This window comes from Oncorhynchus gorbuscha, linkage group LG02 (assembly GCF_021184085.1).
Source record: "Oncorhynchus gorbuscha isolate QuinsamMale2020 ecotype Even-year linkage group LG02, OgorEven_v1.0, whole genome shotgun sequence".
In the NCBI taxonomy this organism is placed as follows: Eukaryota; Metazoa; Chordata; class Actinopteri; order Salmoniformes; family Salmonidae; genus Oncorhynchus; species Oncorhynchus gorbuscha.
The window spans coordinates 79,368,873-79,386,918 of NC_060174.1; the positions used below are offsets into that span (position 1 = coordinate 79,368,873).

Here is an 18,046-nt window from a genome sequence, read left to right on the forward strand (position 1 = left end):
GCTACTGTTATAGCCTCGATACTGTATATAGCCTCACTACTGTTATAGCCTCACTGCTGTTATAGCCTCGCTACTGTTATAGCCTCGCTACTGTTATAGCCTCGCTACTGTTATAGACTCGCTACTGTATATAGCCTCACTACTGTATATAGCCTCACTACTGTTATAGCCTCGCTATTGTTATAGCCTCGCTACTGTTATAGCCTCGCTACTGTATACAGCCTCGCTACTGTATACAGCCTCGCTACTGTTATAGCCTCGCTACTGTTATAGCCTCACTACTGTTATAGCCTCGCTACTGTATACAGCCTCGCTACTGTTATAGCCTCGCTACTGTTATAGCCTCGCTACTGTTATAGCCTCGCTACTGTATACAGGCTCGCTACTGTATACAGCCTCGCTACTGTTATAGCCTCGCTACTGTTATTGCCTCACTACTGTATATAGCCTCGCTACTGTTATAGCCTCGCTACTGTATATAGCCTCGCTACTGTATATAGCCTCGCTACTGTTATAGCCTCGCTACTGTATATAGCCTCGCTACTGTTATAGTCTCGCTACTGTATATAGCCTCGCTACTGTATATAGCCTCTCTACTGTATATAGCCTCTCTACTGTATACAGCCTCGCTACTCTTATTCTTCGCTGTCTTTTTACAGTTGTTTTATTTCTTTACTTCCCTATTGTTCACCTAATATATATTTTTCACTGTTGGTTAGAGCCTGCATTTCACTGTTGTATTCGGTGCACGTGACAAATAAACTTTGATTTGATTTCCTTTCAGAGAGAACACATAAGCACACACACACACAAGCACACACACACATAAGCACACACACACATAAGCACACACACATAAGCACACCCAAACATAAGCACACACACACATAAGCACACACACACATAAGCACACACACACATAAGCACGCACACACATAAGCACACACACACATAAGCACACACACACACATAAGCACACCCAAACATAAGCACACACACACATAAGCACGCACACACATAAGCACACACACACATAAGCACACACACACTTAAGCACACACACACATAAGCACACACACACACATAAGCACACACAAGCGCACACGCACATAAGCACACCCACACATAAGCACACACACACATAAGCACACACACACATAAGCACGCACACACATAAGCACACACACACATAAGCACACACACACTTAAGCACACACACACATAAGCACACACACACATAAGCACACACACACACAAGCACACACAAGCGCACACGCACACACACACACATAAGCACACACACACAAGCACACACACACATAAGCACACACACACATAAGCACACACACATTTAAGCACACATAAGCACACACACACACATAAGCACACACACACAAGCATGCACACAAGCGCACACGCACGCACGCACACACACACACACACGTGATATTGTCTGTCTGTGTCCCAACCCCCAAACAGAAACAGCCTGGCAACAGTCAACCTCACATCCACACATTAACCCACTCTAGACACAGCAGATCATTTGTCAACATTAGGGTCTACAGACACTCTCCATTTTTAGACCATCTCCCTACACAAGCCTTCTAGAGGTCGGAGTGGCACCTAGGTCTCTCCCACTGGGTCCTAAATCACATCCAATTCCCTACATTGTGCACTACTATTGAACCCTGACAGGGTTGTTACTTAACAGACAAATGGAGATGAATGTCATATGCATTGAGATTAAAATACATCTCAGATTTTAGACTGACGTATCGAATGTTGTTTTGCTGAGTAAGACTTCCAATGAGTAAGACTTCCTTAAAAGGCAAGCTTGTGTCTACACAATAAACTAGAAGTATATCCCCTTACAGAGGGCTTAGGGTACAGGTCCTAGACAAGTGGAACACAAATAAACAAAGGAATAAACACAGTATGCATCATTTACCTGGAGCAGTTGCAGTTTGACCTGTGTGTTGATTCTACAAAGTCCCAGGCCCCTACTTTCTCCATCAGCTCCTCCTCACAGGTAACGTTGGCTGTCGCTGAGAACTTACGCCTGGACAACACAACACACAACCATTGACTCAAAACATGAACCGTTTGTCCATTGTGTTTCTTACTATACTTCTCTGAAATATCAACTTGGTAAATGAGGCGTCATTGTGAAGGCGTGTGCCTGTTATTTGACAAACGTGTTAGGCAACGTTGATTGTGCGCGCGCGTGTGTGTGTGTGTGCGTGTGCGTGTGTGTGCGTGCGTGTGTTGTGGTAGATCCTGCATATTCTCTCTAGGCTTCGTTGAATGTGTCTATGGTGTGGTAAACATGTCTGAGGTTTCTTTTGGGCTGTGTGTGAGCATGTGTTTGTTGATAGTGTGTGTGTGACCATGTGTTTGTGTATGCCTGTTAGGGCTGCACAATTAATTGAATTCAGATCGAAATCTGAATCGAATTAGTTTACTCCATTTGTGATCTCTCTCCCTCTCTCCTCTTGCAGCTGCTTCGCACACACACCAAGCACCGCCTTCTGCCAGTCAAGCAGCACAGTTCCTTCTCCTCACTGTTAGATTCACTATACGTTTGCATGCTGTTCTGTTAGGTCAAATGCAGTCAACAGATTGTTCCAAACAAGAACGATGCAGCTTTCCACTTTGCTTCTTAATATAAATAATTGAATTTCTATGATTCCAACATTTCACCCAAGTGTTTTGATCTATATCGCAAGTCAAATCGAAATCCCGATTTTCTGTAAAAAAAAAATTGTAAATACATATTTTGCCCATATCGTGCAGCTCACACGCCTATAGCAATTCTACTTCTTCTAGGGCTTTGGTTGAGAGTGTGTGTGTGCTGAGACAGTAGCAGAGACAGACGTACTTGTTCTGAGCTCTGTTGATATTGCACTCCTGCCAGACCCTCTCCACCACCTGGCTGGCTAGTCTGCGAGGGATCTTCAACTCGTGGTGACTGGTGCTGTCTACACTGAAGCCGTCCACAGCCGACGACATCTTCACCCATTTCAGAGTCGACTGGGAGTCCACTGGGGGAGGGAGGGATGGGAGGGAGAAGTTATGAATCGGCTCATGAAACCGCAAGTGGCAATGTTTATTGTCCTACAATTACCAGCTTTGACAACACCTCTTGACCATTGGTCACAATATGGGGTAAAGGCACCTGAGCAATAGAGCAAATGGAGAAGCTCCATCCCCACTTTCAAAATAGAGGTGCTGCAAACATGTTTTCGCAACCCAATATCTTTTTGTTACCACAAAAGTATCCTGATCCATTGAGCAATTTTCTTGTTTGAGCTAAGTCTGTATTAAAATGGACTTTATACACTGGTCTTTTTGTCTATTTTGTTGACCTGTTGTTACATTTGTATCATTGTTTAATGTCCGATGCACTCAGGGTGTTGCTACATATCATTTGAGCAGCATGCACCACGGGCAAAGTTTGTCATTTGACTTTGCCCGTAAGAACCATGATGAGCACGAGCATGTCTGATTAGGCTTTGAGGTACCTCTGGGAGAATCTCAGTTGCTTGTGCCCTCTCTCCTCACCTCCTTCTCAAAACTCATTGGAGAAGGTCAGAGGGACCTCTGGCTTTTTCATCCAATGGGTTTTGAAAAGGAAGCGAGGAGAGAGGACACGAGTAGTATGCAATTGGGATTCTCATGAGAAACTGCATGTCCGGTAGCTCGCGGGCTGTCAAGGAGAAGCTAGCAAAGTAGATACTGAGAAATAATCCGTGCGCCTAATATTATTACATGATTACATTTTTGTGAGAAAAATTATCCACAAGCTTTTTACAGGCATTCAACATCATTCTGCATTTTTGCCATCTATTTCCCCAACGTCAGTCAGTTAAATCACATCGTTAAAATGTTTTCATTCAGTTTCAAAAGTAACAGTCCTGGCTAAGCCTGATATGCGAGTGCATCGTGGCTGCTTCGCGGTTACAATGTAGCAGGCGTTGGTACTAAAATTACATTCCAATCTTTTCGTTCTGAGTAAGTATGTACTGTAAGTAGCCTTGCCAGAGCATTTGCTTGTGTGAGCCAGAACCGCTCATAAGGCAGGAGCCTATCTCCTGTTTCTGTAGTGAGGCAGCTTGATGTACAAGTACACCCCATGGACAGGATGCTAGTCTATTGCAGGGCCTTAACCCCAGTCTATTCTCCTTAAAACTTGTTAGGGATTAGGTTCCGCTGGCGGGACCAAATCAGCGGAAATTTCAGAGCGCCACCTATAGTTTTCGATAAAAATCTAACTTTCATTAAAACACACATGCAAGGTACTGATTTAAAGCCACACTCATTGTGAATCTAGCCACCAAGTCAGATTTGTAAAATGATTTTCGGCGAAAGCATGAGAAGTTATTATTAGTTGCCTATAAACTTTTCCAAATCACTTCAAACTACTTTTCTAAACCAACTTTAGGTATTAATAAATGTTAATAATCTATTAAATTGATCACGGGGCGATCTGTATTCGATAGCAGCAAGTCTTGAAATCATCGTCCATTGTTTTCAATTTCACAACATCCTGTGGTGAGCCTAAAACAGGAAGGGCCAAAACGTCATATAACCAAGGATAAAGCAGACTGGAAATGCCAGTACTGGCGACATCGTGTGGAAGCTGTAGGCATTTACAGGGCATCCTCATTTATTTTCTGTCGCCTTAGACAAAACATTGACTGACGGATTGATATTTTCTTGTGTTTTTGGTGAACAGTTTTTCGAGGGATTTTTACTCCTAAACACGTTATGTTATAGCCACAGACACAATTTAACCAGTTTTAGAGACTTCAGAGTGTTGTCTATACACACATACTTATCATATGCATATACTATATTCCTGGCATGAGTAGCAGGACTTTGAAATGTTGCGCGATTTTTAACAAAAAGCTGCGAAAATTCGCATCATCCCTAACAGGCTAACCACAAGGCCAGTTGTTCTGAAAATAAGCATTCTTTTTTTTCTTCGTTTCGTGCCACTGTTCCGACCAGCAAAATAAAGTTCTGGACTGGTTTGAACCCCAAAAAAAGTAACGGTTTATATAATTAGTTTCTGTTCCCTTTTAAACCTCTGAAATTTTTACCTTTAGCGCAACATTCAATTAGTAACCAATCAGTGCGGATAGAGCAGCCTGCTATGGAATAGGCAAGCTATTTACCTGCATTACAGACAAGTGTATGGCGCGAGATGGGGTGGGGATGGGGTGGGGAGCGAGCAAGAAAGCGCAGAGGAGGCTTGGTTTGAAATGCTGGGCATCTTGTTGTTATGACATGCATTATCTGAATTAGGCTGACCAAATTATACCTACGAGGTGCAGATTCTATAAAGGAACTTTGAATGTCATTGAACAGAGAGTTAGCTTAATTTTGGACCAGCTAGCTAGCTAACAAGCTTGTGTGTGCAAAGCGGCACCAGAATTGAAATAAAAATACTTCCAAGTTTAATTTTTCAGTTTTTGATTTGTTAAAAAAGTTTGAAATATCCAATAAATGTCGTTCCACTTCATGATTGTGTCCCACTTGTTGTTGATTCTTCACAAAAAAATAGTTTTATATCTTTATGTTTGAAACCTGAAATGTGGCAAAAGGTCGCAAAGTTCAAGGGGGCCGAATACTTTCGCAAGGCATTGTAGGTTGACATGTTTCTATCCACGTACTCATTGTACCTGTATGGGCATCCTCGGGTGAGGTTGGGGGCGTGAGGGTGACTGAGGAGATGGCAGGCTCTCGTTGGGATGCAGGCACTTGGTGGCCACCAGAATAGATGGCGGTGCAGTGCGAGGACCCCTGGGGGACCACGGCCGGGATGTCAGACTGGGGCACCAGCACCAGGCAGGCTGGGTACACCATCCTCACACCACCTGGAGGTAGAGACAAACACCCACTCATTAGTAGCAGTTAAGTATGTGTATGTGATCCGTGCAGGAATGGAACCCCGTCCCTTTTCCCCATTTCATATACAGTGCATTCGGAAAGTATTCAGACCCCTTGACTTTTTCCACATTTTGTTACATTACAGCCTTATTCCAAAATGAATTAAATAACCCCCCCCCCTCTCAATAATCTACACACAATACCCCATAATGATAAAGCAAAAACTGTTTTTTAGATTTTTTTTTAAATAATTTAAACATCACATTTACATAAGTATTCAGACCCTTCACTCAGTTCTTATTTGAAGCATCTTTGGCAGCAATTACAGACTTAAAAAATATATATATTTATAATTTTTACCCCGTTTTCTCCCCAATTTTGTGGTATTCAATTGTTTTTAGTAGCTACTAGCTTGTCTCATCGCGACAACTCCCGTACAGGCTCGGGAGAGACGAAGGTTGAAAGTCATGTGTCCTCCGATACACAACCCAACCAAGCCGCACTGCTTCTTAACACAGCGCGTATCCAACCCGGAAGCCAGCCGCACCAATGTGTCGGCCTAAACACTGTGCACCTGGCAACCTTGGTTAGCGCGCACTGCGCCCGCCCCGCCACAGGAGTCGCTGGTGATGGAGGCCACTGTGTTATTGGGGACCTTCAATGCTGCAGACCGTTTTTGGTACCCTTCCCCAGATCTGTGAAATTGACCCAATCCTGTCTCTGAGCTCTACGGACAGTTCCTTCGACCTCATGGTTTGGTTTTTGCTCTGACATGCACTGTGGGACCTTAAATAGACAGGTGTGTGCCTTTCCAAATCATGTCCAATCAATTGAATGTACCACAGGTGGACTCCAATCAAGTTGTAGAAACATCTCAGGGATGATAAATGGAAACAGGATGCAACTGGGCTCAATTTCGAGTCTGAATAATTATGTAAATATGTTTTTTTTAAATTATACATTTGTTAAAATGTTTAAAAACCTGTTTTCGCTTCGTCATTATGGAGCATTGTGTGTAGAATATTGGGGGCAAAAAAAACGATTTATGCATTTTAGAATAAGGATACGAGAGAGAGGTCTTACCAACGAGGACCTCTACAGCGGCCAGCGAGTCATCCTCCCAGTCCATGTACTCCATCTTGTCCTCCGATGGAGAGTCATTTTTGTCCTTGTCTTTAGAGCTGGGGCTTATGGGATAGAACTGGTTCCACTCCTCTATCAGTTTTTGGGTGGGAGGGTCTGACAGCTTGAATGACTGACCCGTCAGAGTCCCGTTCAGACCAAACGGACTTAGGATGACTGGAGGGAGAGAGGGAGAGAGAGGTAGAGAGAAAAAGAGATACACACAGCCAGTCTCAGTACAGAAGCTGTGTTACTTCAGAATAAATCCCCATCCTCATCATACTGCATCCATCCATCCTGGGGTGGCAGGGTAGCCTAGTGGTTAGAGCGTTGGAATAGTAACCGGAATGGTTGCAAGTTCAAACCCCCGAGCTGACAAGGTACACATCTGTTGTTCTGCCCCTGAACAGGCTGTTAACCCACTGTTCCTAGGCTGTAATTGTAAATAAGAATTTGTTCTTAACTCACTTGCCTAGTTAAATAAAGGTAAAAATAAAATTACGCCCGTGTTCTTTTCTGTAACCCCATCCTTTCATTCATTCTCCTAAAATAAAGGTAAAATAAATAAAAAATAAAAATTTAGAATGTTGTGTTCTTCATATATTTCTTCTTGTTTTTTTTGTATTATATTGTTATTGATTATTGGGTTTTGAGTTTGCAAGAAAGGCATTTCACTGTATTTGTGCACGTGACATCAAAACTTGAAACTAACAGGGGCTGGCTGGCTTGAGGGAGGGAGAAGGGGGAGAGAAGGCAGTCTCACAGAGAGAGAACATCTGGAACACACACAGTGCTGGCCAGCTAAATGCAAGCCACTCAAGGTCAGGACATTTTAAGGAGAAGGGTAGTCAATCTATATTCATATTCCCACCACGCTGAGATTAAATGGAGGGGCCATAGTAGCTAGTAAGTGGATGGTGACCTCACCAGACAATTGAGTGAACATCCAGTTTCCTCAGAGACTACAATGGGAAACAAACAGACAGTGTGACAAGACTGACTGAATAATACACACCTCTGATGTTCTATGCTGTCCACTCCATAATACACAACCCTCCCTCCGTCCCCTTCTCTCTTTCTGTCTCCATCTCCCTGAAGACATGGTAAATATGCTCAGATCAGTCGAAGGTGCTGAGAGTTCATTACATTCACTCTGCGCTGTTTTATGAGGTCATATCTTGAAAAGGCTGGAGAGCTCTGCCGCACACTAAACCAAGAATGTCAGAGATGAGAGGAGCGAGGGAGTGAGGGAGTAGAAGAAGGGAGGTGTAGGAGGGCGGGGGACTAGCAGACGTCAGCCACGCTCGGTCTGCTAAAACAGACACATAGCTCATGGAGAGAACACATACCGGCACACACACCCTGGGAATTCTGCGGGTTTGTTTGTACTGATGTCAAATACACAACAACCACCCATTCATAGAAGGGCAGTGCTCTGACATAAAGTACTGGACACATTAGTGGTCCCACCACAGAGCATTAAACGCCATCTTTAATTGAAGATAATTTGATGACCAGAGGACAATTGACTCCACATTAAACCCTTTGATCCATTTGCATAATGGCACCAAACACATAGAGCAGCATATCTTCCAGTCTGCCACCTCAAGTCCCATACAAAGTATTGGCAGGTTGGTATGATGGGAAAAAAGCAGACGGTCTGGTCCACTATCTGATATACTTTCCAAACCCTGATATAGCATACATCTACTGACACATACTAGTGACTGAAGAGAGACAGACCAAGTGGAAAGCTGTGCTATCTAATTACAGTATCTATCTATCTATCTAAACTCAGCAAAAAAAGAAATGTCCCTTTTTCAGGACCCTGTCTTTCAAAGATAATTCATAAAAATCCAAATAACTTCACAGATCTTAAACACTGTTTCCTGTGCCTGTTCAATGAACCATAAACAATTAATGAACATGCACCTGTGGAACGGTTGTTAAGACACTAACTTCTTACAGACGGTCGGCAATGAATTAAGGTCACAGTTATGAAAACTTAGGAAACTAAAGAGGCCTTTCCACTGACTCTGGAAAAACACCAAAAGAAAGATGCCCACGGTCCCTGCTCATCTGCTTGAATGCGTCTTAGGCATGAGGACTGCAGATGTGGCCAGGGCAATATACTGCAATGTCCGTACTGTAAGACGCCTAAGACAGCGCTACAGGGAGACAGGACAGACAGCTGATCGTCCTCACAGTGGCAGACCACGTGTAATAACACCTGCACAGGATAAGTACATCCGAACATCACACCTGCGGGACAGGTACAGGGTGGCAACAACAACTGCCCGAGTTACACCAGGAATGCACAATCCCTCCAACAGTGCTCAGACTGTTTGCAATAGGCTGAGAGAGGTTGGACTGAGAGCTTGTAGGCCTGTTGTAAGGCAGGTCCTCACCAGACATCACCTGCAACAACGTCACCTATGGGCACAAACCCACCGTCACTGGACCAGACAGGACTGGCAAAAAGTGCTCTTCACTGACGAGTCACGGTTTTGTCTCACCAGGGGTGATGGTTGGATTTACATTTATCGTCGAAGGAATGAGCGTTACAAGAGGCCTGTACTCTGGAGCGGGATTGATTTGGAGGTGGAGGGGCCATCGTGGTCTGGGGCGGTGTGTCACAGCATCATCAGACTGAGCTTGTTGTCATTGCAGGCAATCTCAAAGCTGTGCGTTACAGGGAAGACATCCTCCTCCCTCATGAGGTACTCTTCCTGCAGGCTCATCCTGACATGACCCTCCAGCATGACAATGCCACCAGCCATACTGCTCGTTCTGTGCGTGATTTCCTGCAAGACAGGAATGTCAGTGTTCTGCTATGGCCAGCAAGAGCCCGGATCTCAATCCCATTGAGCACATCTGGAACCTGTTGGATCGGAGGGTGAGGGCTAGGGCCATTCCCCCAAGAAATGTCCGGGAACTTGCAGGTGCCTTGGGGGAAGAGTGGGGTAACACCTCACTGCAAGAACTGGCAAATCTGGTGCAGCACATGAGGAGGAGATGCACTGCAGTGCTTCATGCAGCTGGTGGCCACACCAGATAATGACTGTTACTTTGTATTTTGACCCCCCCCCCCCCCTTTGTTCAGGGACACATGATTCCATTTCTGTTAGTCACATGTCTGTGGAACTTGTTCAGTTTATGTCTCAGTTGTTGAATATTTTTATGTTCATACAAATATTTACACAAGTTAATTTTGCTGAAAATAAACACAGTTGACAGTGAGAGTTGCTGAGTTGATATATCCATGAACCTGCTATTGAATCTACAGAGCAGGAGGTTTTAAAGGGCCAATCCGCAGTTGAAACAATTACAAAGTGTCTTCCCCGCCACTATTTCTGTAAACGCTGAAGGATGGGGCTGGAGAAATGTAACCACTCTCAAATTCATAGAAAGAGCTATGAACTGACCATCCATCCATCATATCATTTATTTATTTTCACCATGTTTTGAGGCTATACGGTGTTTGTTTACATTTACATGACTTTTACATTTAAACAGCACCAGGCTCTAACTTAAATTTACATTATTACTGTGAGGCTAGTGGGGGAAAGAATGACTGCAGCTAATTTTCCCTGTGCAGTGCTGCACTCGAGTCAGATCAGAGAATGGACAGAGTGATCACCATTATTAGGTTCCAGGTGGGAAGGCATTTTGTTAGTTAACCTAAGGCAAAGCCCTTGTGCCTGGTGTAATGATCGCTCCCTCAAGCTTTCCTCCTTCTCCTCCTCTTTCTTTTGTTCGGATTTATTTTATTGCAGTTTTTTTTGTAGGCTCCCTCCTCTCTGTCCTCTGTGTGTCTTTTACAGCTAATTGTACAGATGTCTCCAGCAGCAGACCTCAGCTAGTGGGGATAGCCCTCTGAGGGCGAGAGGGAGGGGGAGGGACAGAGGGAGGAAGAAAGAAGAAGAGGAAAAAGGAGGTGGAGGGAGAGAGAGAATTAGATGAAGAGAAGGATGGGAGCAGGGGAGAGGTGGAGAAAAGAGGGAGGGGTAAGTGAGGAAGAGTAGGAGGACAGGGAAAAGCAGAACATGTGGATAGATGGGGGAGGGACAGAGGGGGTGTGTGGGGGCTGCTGGTGGCACATCATTACTGTCAGGCTGTCTGATGAAGGAGCAGAGCGGAGGAGAGGAGCCTGTTCTTAATACCTGAGGATTACCCCTGTCTTCTATTAGAGACATGACACGAAGCTGAGAGAACAGAGCACTCTGTTCTCACACAGCACTGATATACTCCACTGCTCTACCTCTTTTTCCCCCTCCTTTCCCTGAGCGGTAGTGTGGGGTGAAAGGACTGTGTGTGTGTGTGTGTGTGTGTGTGTGTGTGTGTGTGTGTGTGTGTGTGTGTGTGTGTGTGTGTGTGTGTGTGTGTGTGTGTGTGTGTGTGTGTGTGTGTGTGTGTGTGTGTGTGTGTGTGTGTGTGTGTGTGTGTGTGTGTGTGTGTGTGTGTGTGTGTGTGTGTGTGTGTGTGTGTGTGTGTGTGCGTGCGCATATCTGCAGTGCATGTGTATGTATATGTGTGTGCTTGTGAAAGGGTGTGTGTATACTCCACCTACCTTGGAAGGGGCTGGAGGCCTGCTGGGCCAGGGTGAGGTGCTCGTCACTCAGGTGATAGACTGGCTGGTGCTGGTTGATCTCCACACTGGTGCACACGTTACTCTCCCCATGGAGGAAGAAGGTGAACGAGCATGACAGGTGTTCACTGTGGAGAGAGAGAGAAAGAAAGAGAGAGAGCACAGAGTGAGTCATTTTAGCTTGGATGATTCTGGAAGCGGAAGTGTGTGAATTGTTGTATGATACAACAGAGGAAGAGCGAGGGCGAGGATGAGAGGGGGAGCCATAGAAGATGAGAGAGGGCAAAATACTGAATTTGCCTGCTAATGACTGGGTGGAGGAGCGGAGAGATTGTGGAAGATAACAATGACATTGTTCAGCAATGGAGCAAAATCTCTAACTTGACATGGTCTCCTGGGTAGAATACCAAACGTGGAGAGGGGTTAGGGAAATGATATGTCACTGATTTAACAGAGACCTGTAGTGTGTGTAGTGTGTATGTTGTTTGATTGGGGTGAGAGGAAGCGAGAGAGAGATAGAGGGAGTAGAGCAAGAAAGTGAGCAGAAGCGAGAGAGATGGAAGGAGTGACAGGGAAAGAAAGAGAGAGAGAGAGAGAGAGAGAGAGAGACTTGTCTCCAGTCTCCCTCCCTCTCTGCCTCCTCTCATCCTATGCAGCACAGCCACCTGACAGAAGACCAAATGAAAGCGGACAAGGTTAATTTAGTAGAGGATCAAAGAGGGGTTGCCTCCTTAGAGGATTTGGTTAAGTAAATATCTATCCCTCTTCTCTACCACTCTGTCTCTCTCTCCCTCCATCTCTCCCTGGCAGAGCTGCTGCTGCAGAGGATTAAAGAAAAGAATGGGAATGAAAAAGGAGTGAAGGAATCAGACTAATAATATATCATTATCATGAGACAGGTCTGAGGAAGAATTGAGTGGCACAAGGGTGAAAGGAGAGAAACATTTCCACTACAGACTAATGTATACTAGACAACATGCACTAACAAGGATAGCCTATACAATGCAATAAGACTGTAACTTTTTTATATCCTTGATAAAAATAAAAATAAATATGCATAGACTTTAGCTAAGTGGGCTAACACAGTCTTAAGACATACAGGAGACCCAGTTTGAACCCAGTCAGTCACAAGATCAAGATTAAATAGGGAGTGAAATAGCTATCTGAGGAAGTGCTATGACAGCGCAATTCAAATATATTGTTATGGGGGCCAAATTAAGTTTTTAGTCACACTCCCTTCTAACACAATAGAGGGGAACAGAAGGCATGACCATGTTCCAGAGAATCTTATCTTTCGGAAATGGGGTCATAATAACTAATAACACAAACGGTTCAAACGCTAGAGCCAAACTCATACTGTATGAATAAGCAAATTCAAAATGCCACATTGGTTTCAGAAACAGTCAGAAACCTGTTTAACAGAGTGTGTGATTATACCGGATCTCTTCTACCATTCCTTTTTGGCCAAGTACCAGGATGTTGTCTCTGGTTTTGAATTTGAAATTGTAGAACTAAATTTGAAATCTGAATGTATTTGATAAGTTGAATGCAGTGCCTTCAGAGAGTATTCACACCCCTTGACTTTTTCCAAATGTTGTTGTATTACAGCCTGAATTTAAACTGGATTAAATATATTTTTTTTGTCACTGGCCAACAGTGTATACAAATGAATTAAAAATGAAAAGCTTAAATGTCTTGAGTCAATAAGTATTCAGCCCATTTCATGACAATCCTACATATGTTCAGGAGCAACATTTAGCTTAACAAGTCACATAAGTTGCATGGACTCACTCTTTGTGCAAAAGTAGTGTTTAACATGATTGTTCAAATACTCCCTCATCTCTGTACTTCACATATACAGATACAGTAACTCTAGGTTTGCAGTCCCATGCTGAAAATGGCTGTTTAGCATTGAACATCATTTAACAGAGCTTGAATATATACACATATTTAAAACAGAATAATGTGCAAATATTGTAAAATCCAGATGTGAAAAGATTTACCCAGAAAGACTCACAGCTGTAATCACTGCTAAAGGTGATTCTAACATGTATTGACTCGGGTGTGAATACTTATGTAAATGAGATATTTCTGTATTTTATTTTCAATACATTTGCAAAAATGTTATCCATTTTGAACTCAGGCTGTAAAAAAGTTGGAATAAGTCAAGGGGTATGGTAAACTTTGGTAAACTTTAAATTATAGTTTGTAACTAGACAAAGAATGCAATATTAACCATACTGAAACTGAATATATATAAATACAGAATTTGAATATTCAATTAAATTGAAATATCATTTTAAAACTGAATGCAACAGTCATTCAATTCCGTTTGAAATCAAGAAATACAAGTCTTAATTTACAAATTCAATATCTAAATGCAAATTTTCTGTTGGCAATGAAATCGCTCCATAATTTCCTCACTACGGTCTGTCTGTCTCTGGAACAGCCTCCCTCTTTCTCCTGTCTGTCTCCACTCAGACATTCTGGCTGCTGTTAGGTTCCAACAGAGCACCCTGTCCTGGGGCCTTGGTGCAGAGTGGGACGGTCTCTCCCTGCCCCAAGGGCAGCCTGACTGGGAGGTCACGGTGGGACGGACCATATGCCATAGAGAGAGAGACTATTTACCATAGAGAGAGACTGAGTGTCAAAGAAAGAAAGAGAAACATGAGTAACACAGCTAGATCGGAGACAGCTAGTATCAAAGATCCAAGGGCAGCTAGGTAAGTGACTGCCAGATCAAAGTCAGCTAATATTAAAGAGCTGTCCGGTAATAATAGAGGAGTAAAGAAACATGGCTTCCCAGTGGCTGAGAGAGAAACGGGCTCTGTTAGTAAGGTGTGTCAGGGCAGGACCGCCCAAAAGTAGAGCGCTGAGCCTCTCAGGAATCCTGTGGTGTGTGTGTCTGGGCTGTTAAGGCAAGGTGGGGTAGGGAGCCAGCAAATTAGCGGAGTGAAGGGAACCTCACACCTCTCCTTTATTCTCTAGGAATTACACATTCGTAAATGGAACTCAATTCCCTTTTTATGCACCTTTCTCTCTATGCGTATTCTGACCTTGAACTTAAGCATGGCAAAAGCATCTGTCAGGCATATATTTGCTTGGGGTGGAGATTGCAGAAATGGAGGTGTGGCAGAGTTGTGTCTACAGATGTGCCGTATTCCCTCATAATTCCACCACCTTTATGTACGAGGAAACCATAAATAAGGTCGAGCAACCTGTCGGTTCTAAGTAGAGGTCGACCGATTATGATTTTTCAACGCCGATACCGATACCGATTATTGGAGGGCCCAAAAAGCCGATAACGATTAATCGGACAATTTGTATTTATTTATTTATTTGTAATAATGATAATTACAACAATACTGAATTAACACTTATTTTAACTTAATATCAATACAGTCAATTTAGCCTCAAATAAATAATGAAACATGTTCAATTTGGTTTAAATAATGCAAAAACAAAGTGTTGGAGAAGAAAGTAATATGTGCCATGTAAAAAAACTAACGTTTAAGTTCCTTGCTCAGAACATGAGAACATATGAAAGTTGGTGGTTCCTTTTAACATGAGACTTCAATATTCCAAGGTGAGAGGTTTTAGGTTGTAGTTAATATAGTATTTATAGGACTATTTCTCTCTATACCATTTGTATTTCATATACCTTTGACTATTGGATGTTCTTATAGGCACTATAGTATTGCCAGTGTAACACTATAGCTTCCTTCCCTCTCCTCGCCCCTAACTATGGTCCTTCTGTAGCTCAGTTGGTAGAGCATGGCGCTTGTAACGCCAGGGTAGTGTGTTCGATCCCTGGGACCACCCATACGTAGAATGTATGCACACATGACTGTAAGTCGCTTTGGATAAAAGCGTCTGCTAAATGGCATATATTATTATATTATTATTATTACCTGGGCTCGAACCAGGAACACATAGACAACAGCCACACTCGAAGCATCGTTACCCATCGCTCCACAAAAGCCGCGGCCCTTGCAGCGCAAGGGAATAACTACTCCAAATCTAAAAGCGAGTGGCGTTTGAAACAGTATTAGCGCAAACCCAGCTAACTAGCGTGCAATGAACGCAAGAGAAATTACACAATTTTACCTGGTTAATATCGCCTGCTAAACTGGATTAGTAGTTATAAATAGTGATTATGATTGTTTTTTATAAGATAAGTTTAATGTTAGCTAGCAATTTACCTTGGCTTCTACTGCATTCGCATAACAGGCAGGCTACTCGTGGAGTGCAATGGACTAGTTACTCGTAGAGCGTTGGACTAGTTAACTGTGAGGTTGCAAGATTGGAACCCCCGAGCTGACAAGGTACAAATTTGTCGTTCTGCCCCTGAACAAGGCAGTTAACCCACTGTTCATAGGCCATCATTGAAAATAAGAATGTGTTCTTAACTGACTTGCCTAGTTAAAAAAGTTATATAAAAAATAAATAAAACATAATAACCGGAAATCGGCGCCCAAAAATACCGATTTCCGATTGTTATGAAAACTTGAAATCGGCCCTAATTAATCAGCCATTCCGAGTAATCGGTCGACCTCTAGTTCTAAGTAATAAAACATTGACTTACTTTTTTCCAATATAACTAACACCGGGTCCTCCAGAGTGGTCTAAGCTGTGCCACTAGAGATTCTGGGGTTGCACCCGGGAGGCCCGTGGGGCGGCACACAATTGGCCCAGCGTTATCCAGGTTAGGGGGGGTTTGGCAGGCAGGGATATCCTTGTCTCATCGTGCACTAGTGACTCCTGTGGCGGGCCGGGCACAGTGCATGCTGACCAGGTCGCCAGGTGTATGGTGTTTCCTCCGACACATTGGTGCGTCTGGCTTCCGGGTTGGATGGGCATTGTGTCAAGAAGCAGTGCGGCTTGGTTGTGTTTTGGAGGACGCATGGCTCTTAACCTTTGCCTCTCCCGAGTCCGTCCGGGAGTTGCAGCGACGAGACAAGACTATAACTACTACCAATTGGATACCACAAAACAGGGGTGAAAAAAAATAACACCAATCTCTATGCACTCTAATGCATAAATTGATAAGATCTATCGGATAAGACCATTTGAGTAATCTGTTTGGATAAGGGGATTGTAAATATAAATTACAAATTACAATGGTTTTAGATCTATTTTACCTTATGATCGCTGACAAATCGTGAGCTTGGTTATATCTGCAGAAAGATGATTCTGAGATATTTGGCTTTAAAGTTCCGAACCATCATTGGTTTGAATGGTGTCAGCAAGTTTTATATTGCATTCTTTTTTATCTTAACTACATACATTGGTGTATTTAGAAAACTACAGTGGGGCAAAAAAGTATTTAGTCAGCCACCAATTGTGCAAGTTCTCCCACTTAAAAATATGAGAGAGGCCTGTAATTTTCATCATAGGTACACTTCAACTATGACAGACAAAATGAATAAAAAAATCCAGAAAATCACATTGTAGGATTTTTTATGAATTTATTTGCAAATTATGGTGGAAAAGAAATTTAGGCAAAAATAAGCTTTTTGTGCATATGGAAAATTTCTGGGATATTTTTATTTCAGCTCTTGAAACAAGGGACAAACAAATTACATGTTAAGTTTATATTTTTGTTCTGTCACGGCTGTTGGAAGGAGAGGACCAAGGTGCAGCGTGGTGAGCGTACATTTTCTTTATTTTAATCAAAATGACACCACACCACACAAAACAAAAAACACTACAAACACCAACCGTGACGCTCAAAAGCGAAGTGCTCTAAACAAAGTCACCTTCCCACCAACACAGGTGGGGAAGGGGTACCTAAGTATGGTTCCCAATCAGAGACAACGATAGACAGCTGTCCCTGACTGAGAACCATACTCCAAGGTCAGGGTGTGACATGTACCAGTCAAAAGTTTGGACACACCTAGTGATTTAAGTTTTTTTTATTGTTACTATTTTCTACATTGTAGAATAATAGTGAAGACATCAAAATGATGAAATAACACATGAAAACATGTAGTAACCAAAAAAGTGTTTAAAAAAAATCGAAATATATTTTATATTTGAGATTCTTGAAAGCAGTCACCCTTTGCCTTGATGACAGCTTTGCACACTCTTGGCATTCTCTCAACCAGCTTCATGGGGTAGTCACCTGGAATGCATTTCAATTAACAGGTGTGCCCTGTAAAAAGGTAATTGGTGTCATTTCTTCCCTTCTTAATGTGTTTGAGCCAATCAGGTGTGTTGTGACAAGGTAGGGGTGGATATACAGAAGATAGCCCTATTGTAAAAGACCAAGTCCATATTATAGCAAGACCAGCTTAAATAAGCAAAGCGAAACGACAGTCCATCATTACTTTAAGATATAAAGATCAGTCAATCCGGAAATTTGGCAGTACGTCCAACCAGCCTCACAACCACAGTCCACGTGTAACCACCCAGCCCAGGACCTCCACATCCGGATTCTTCACC

The 18,046-nt window shown here is 43.0% G+C and overlaps 1 protein-coding gene across 2 annotated transcripts in view; it reads right to left on the bottom strand.

Moving 5' to 3' along the window:
- The window catches only part of LOC124010547 (mediator of RNA polymerase II transcription subunit 13-like), a 159,635-nt gene that overhangs the window by 66,652 nt on the left and 74,937 nt on the right, over nucleotides 1-18,046 (bottom strand). Inside the window, exons 4-8 of one of the 2 annotated variants that reach the window (XM_046323117.1) lie at nucleotides 11,585-11,730; nucleotides 6,976-7,191; nucleotides 5,685-5,879; nucleotides 2,879-3,041; nucleotides 1,949-2,059 (exon numbers count right to left, since the gene is read on the bottom strand). In XM_046323117.1, coding sequence (XP_046179073.1) covers nucleotides 1,949-2,059; nucleotides 2,879-3,041; nucleotides 5,685-5,879; nucleotides 6,976-7,191; nucleotides 11,585-11,730 — 831 coding nt within the window. Of the gene's footprint in view, nucleotides 1-1,948; nucleotides 2,060-2,878; nucleotides 3,042-5,675; nucleotides 5,880-6,975; nucleotides 7,192-11,584; nucleotides 11,731-18,046 lie in introns of both variants that reach the window. The other variant, XM_046323107.1, reaches the window with a different exon arrangement.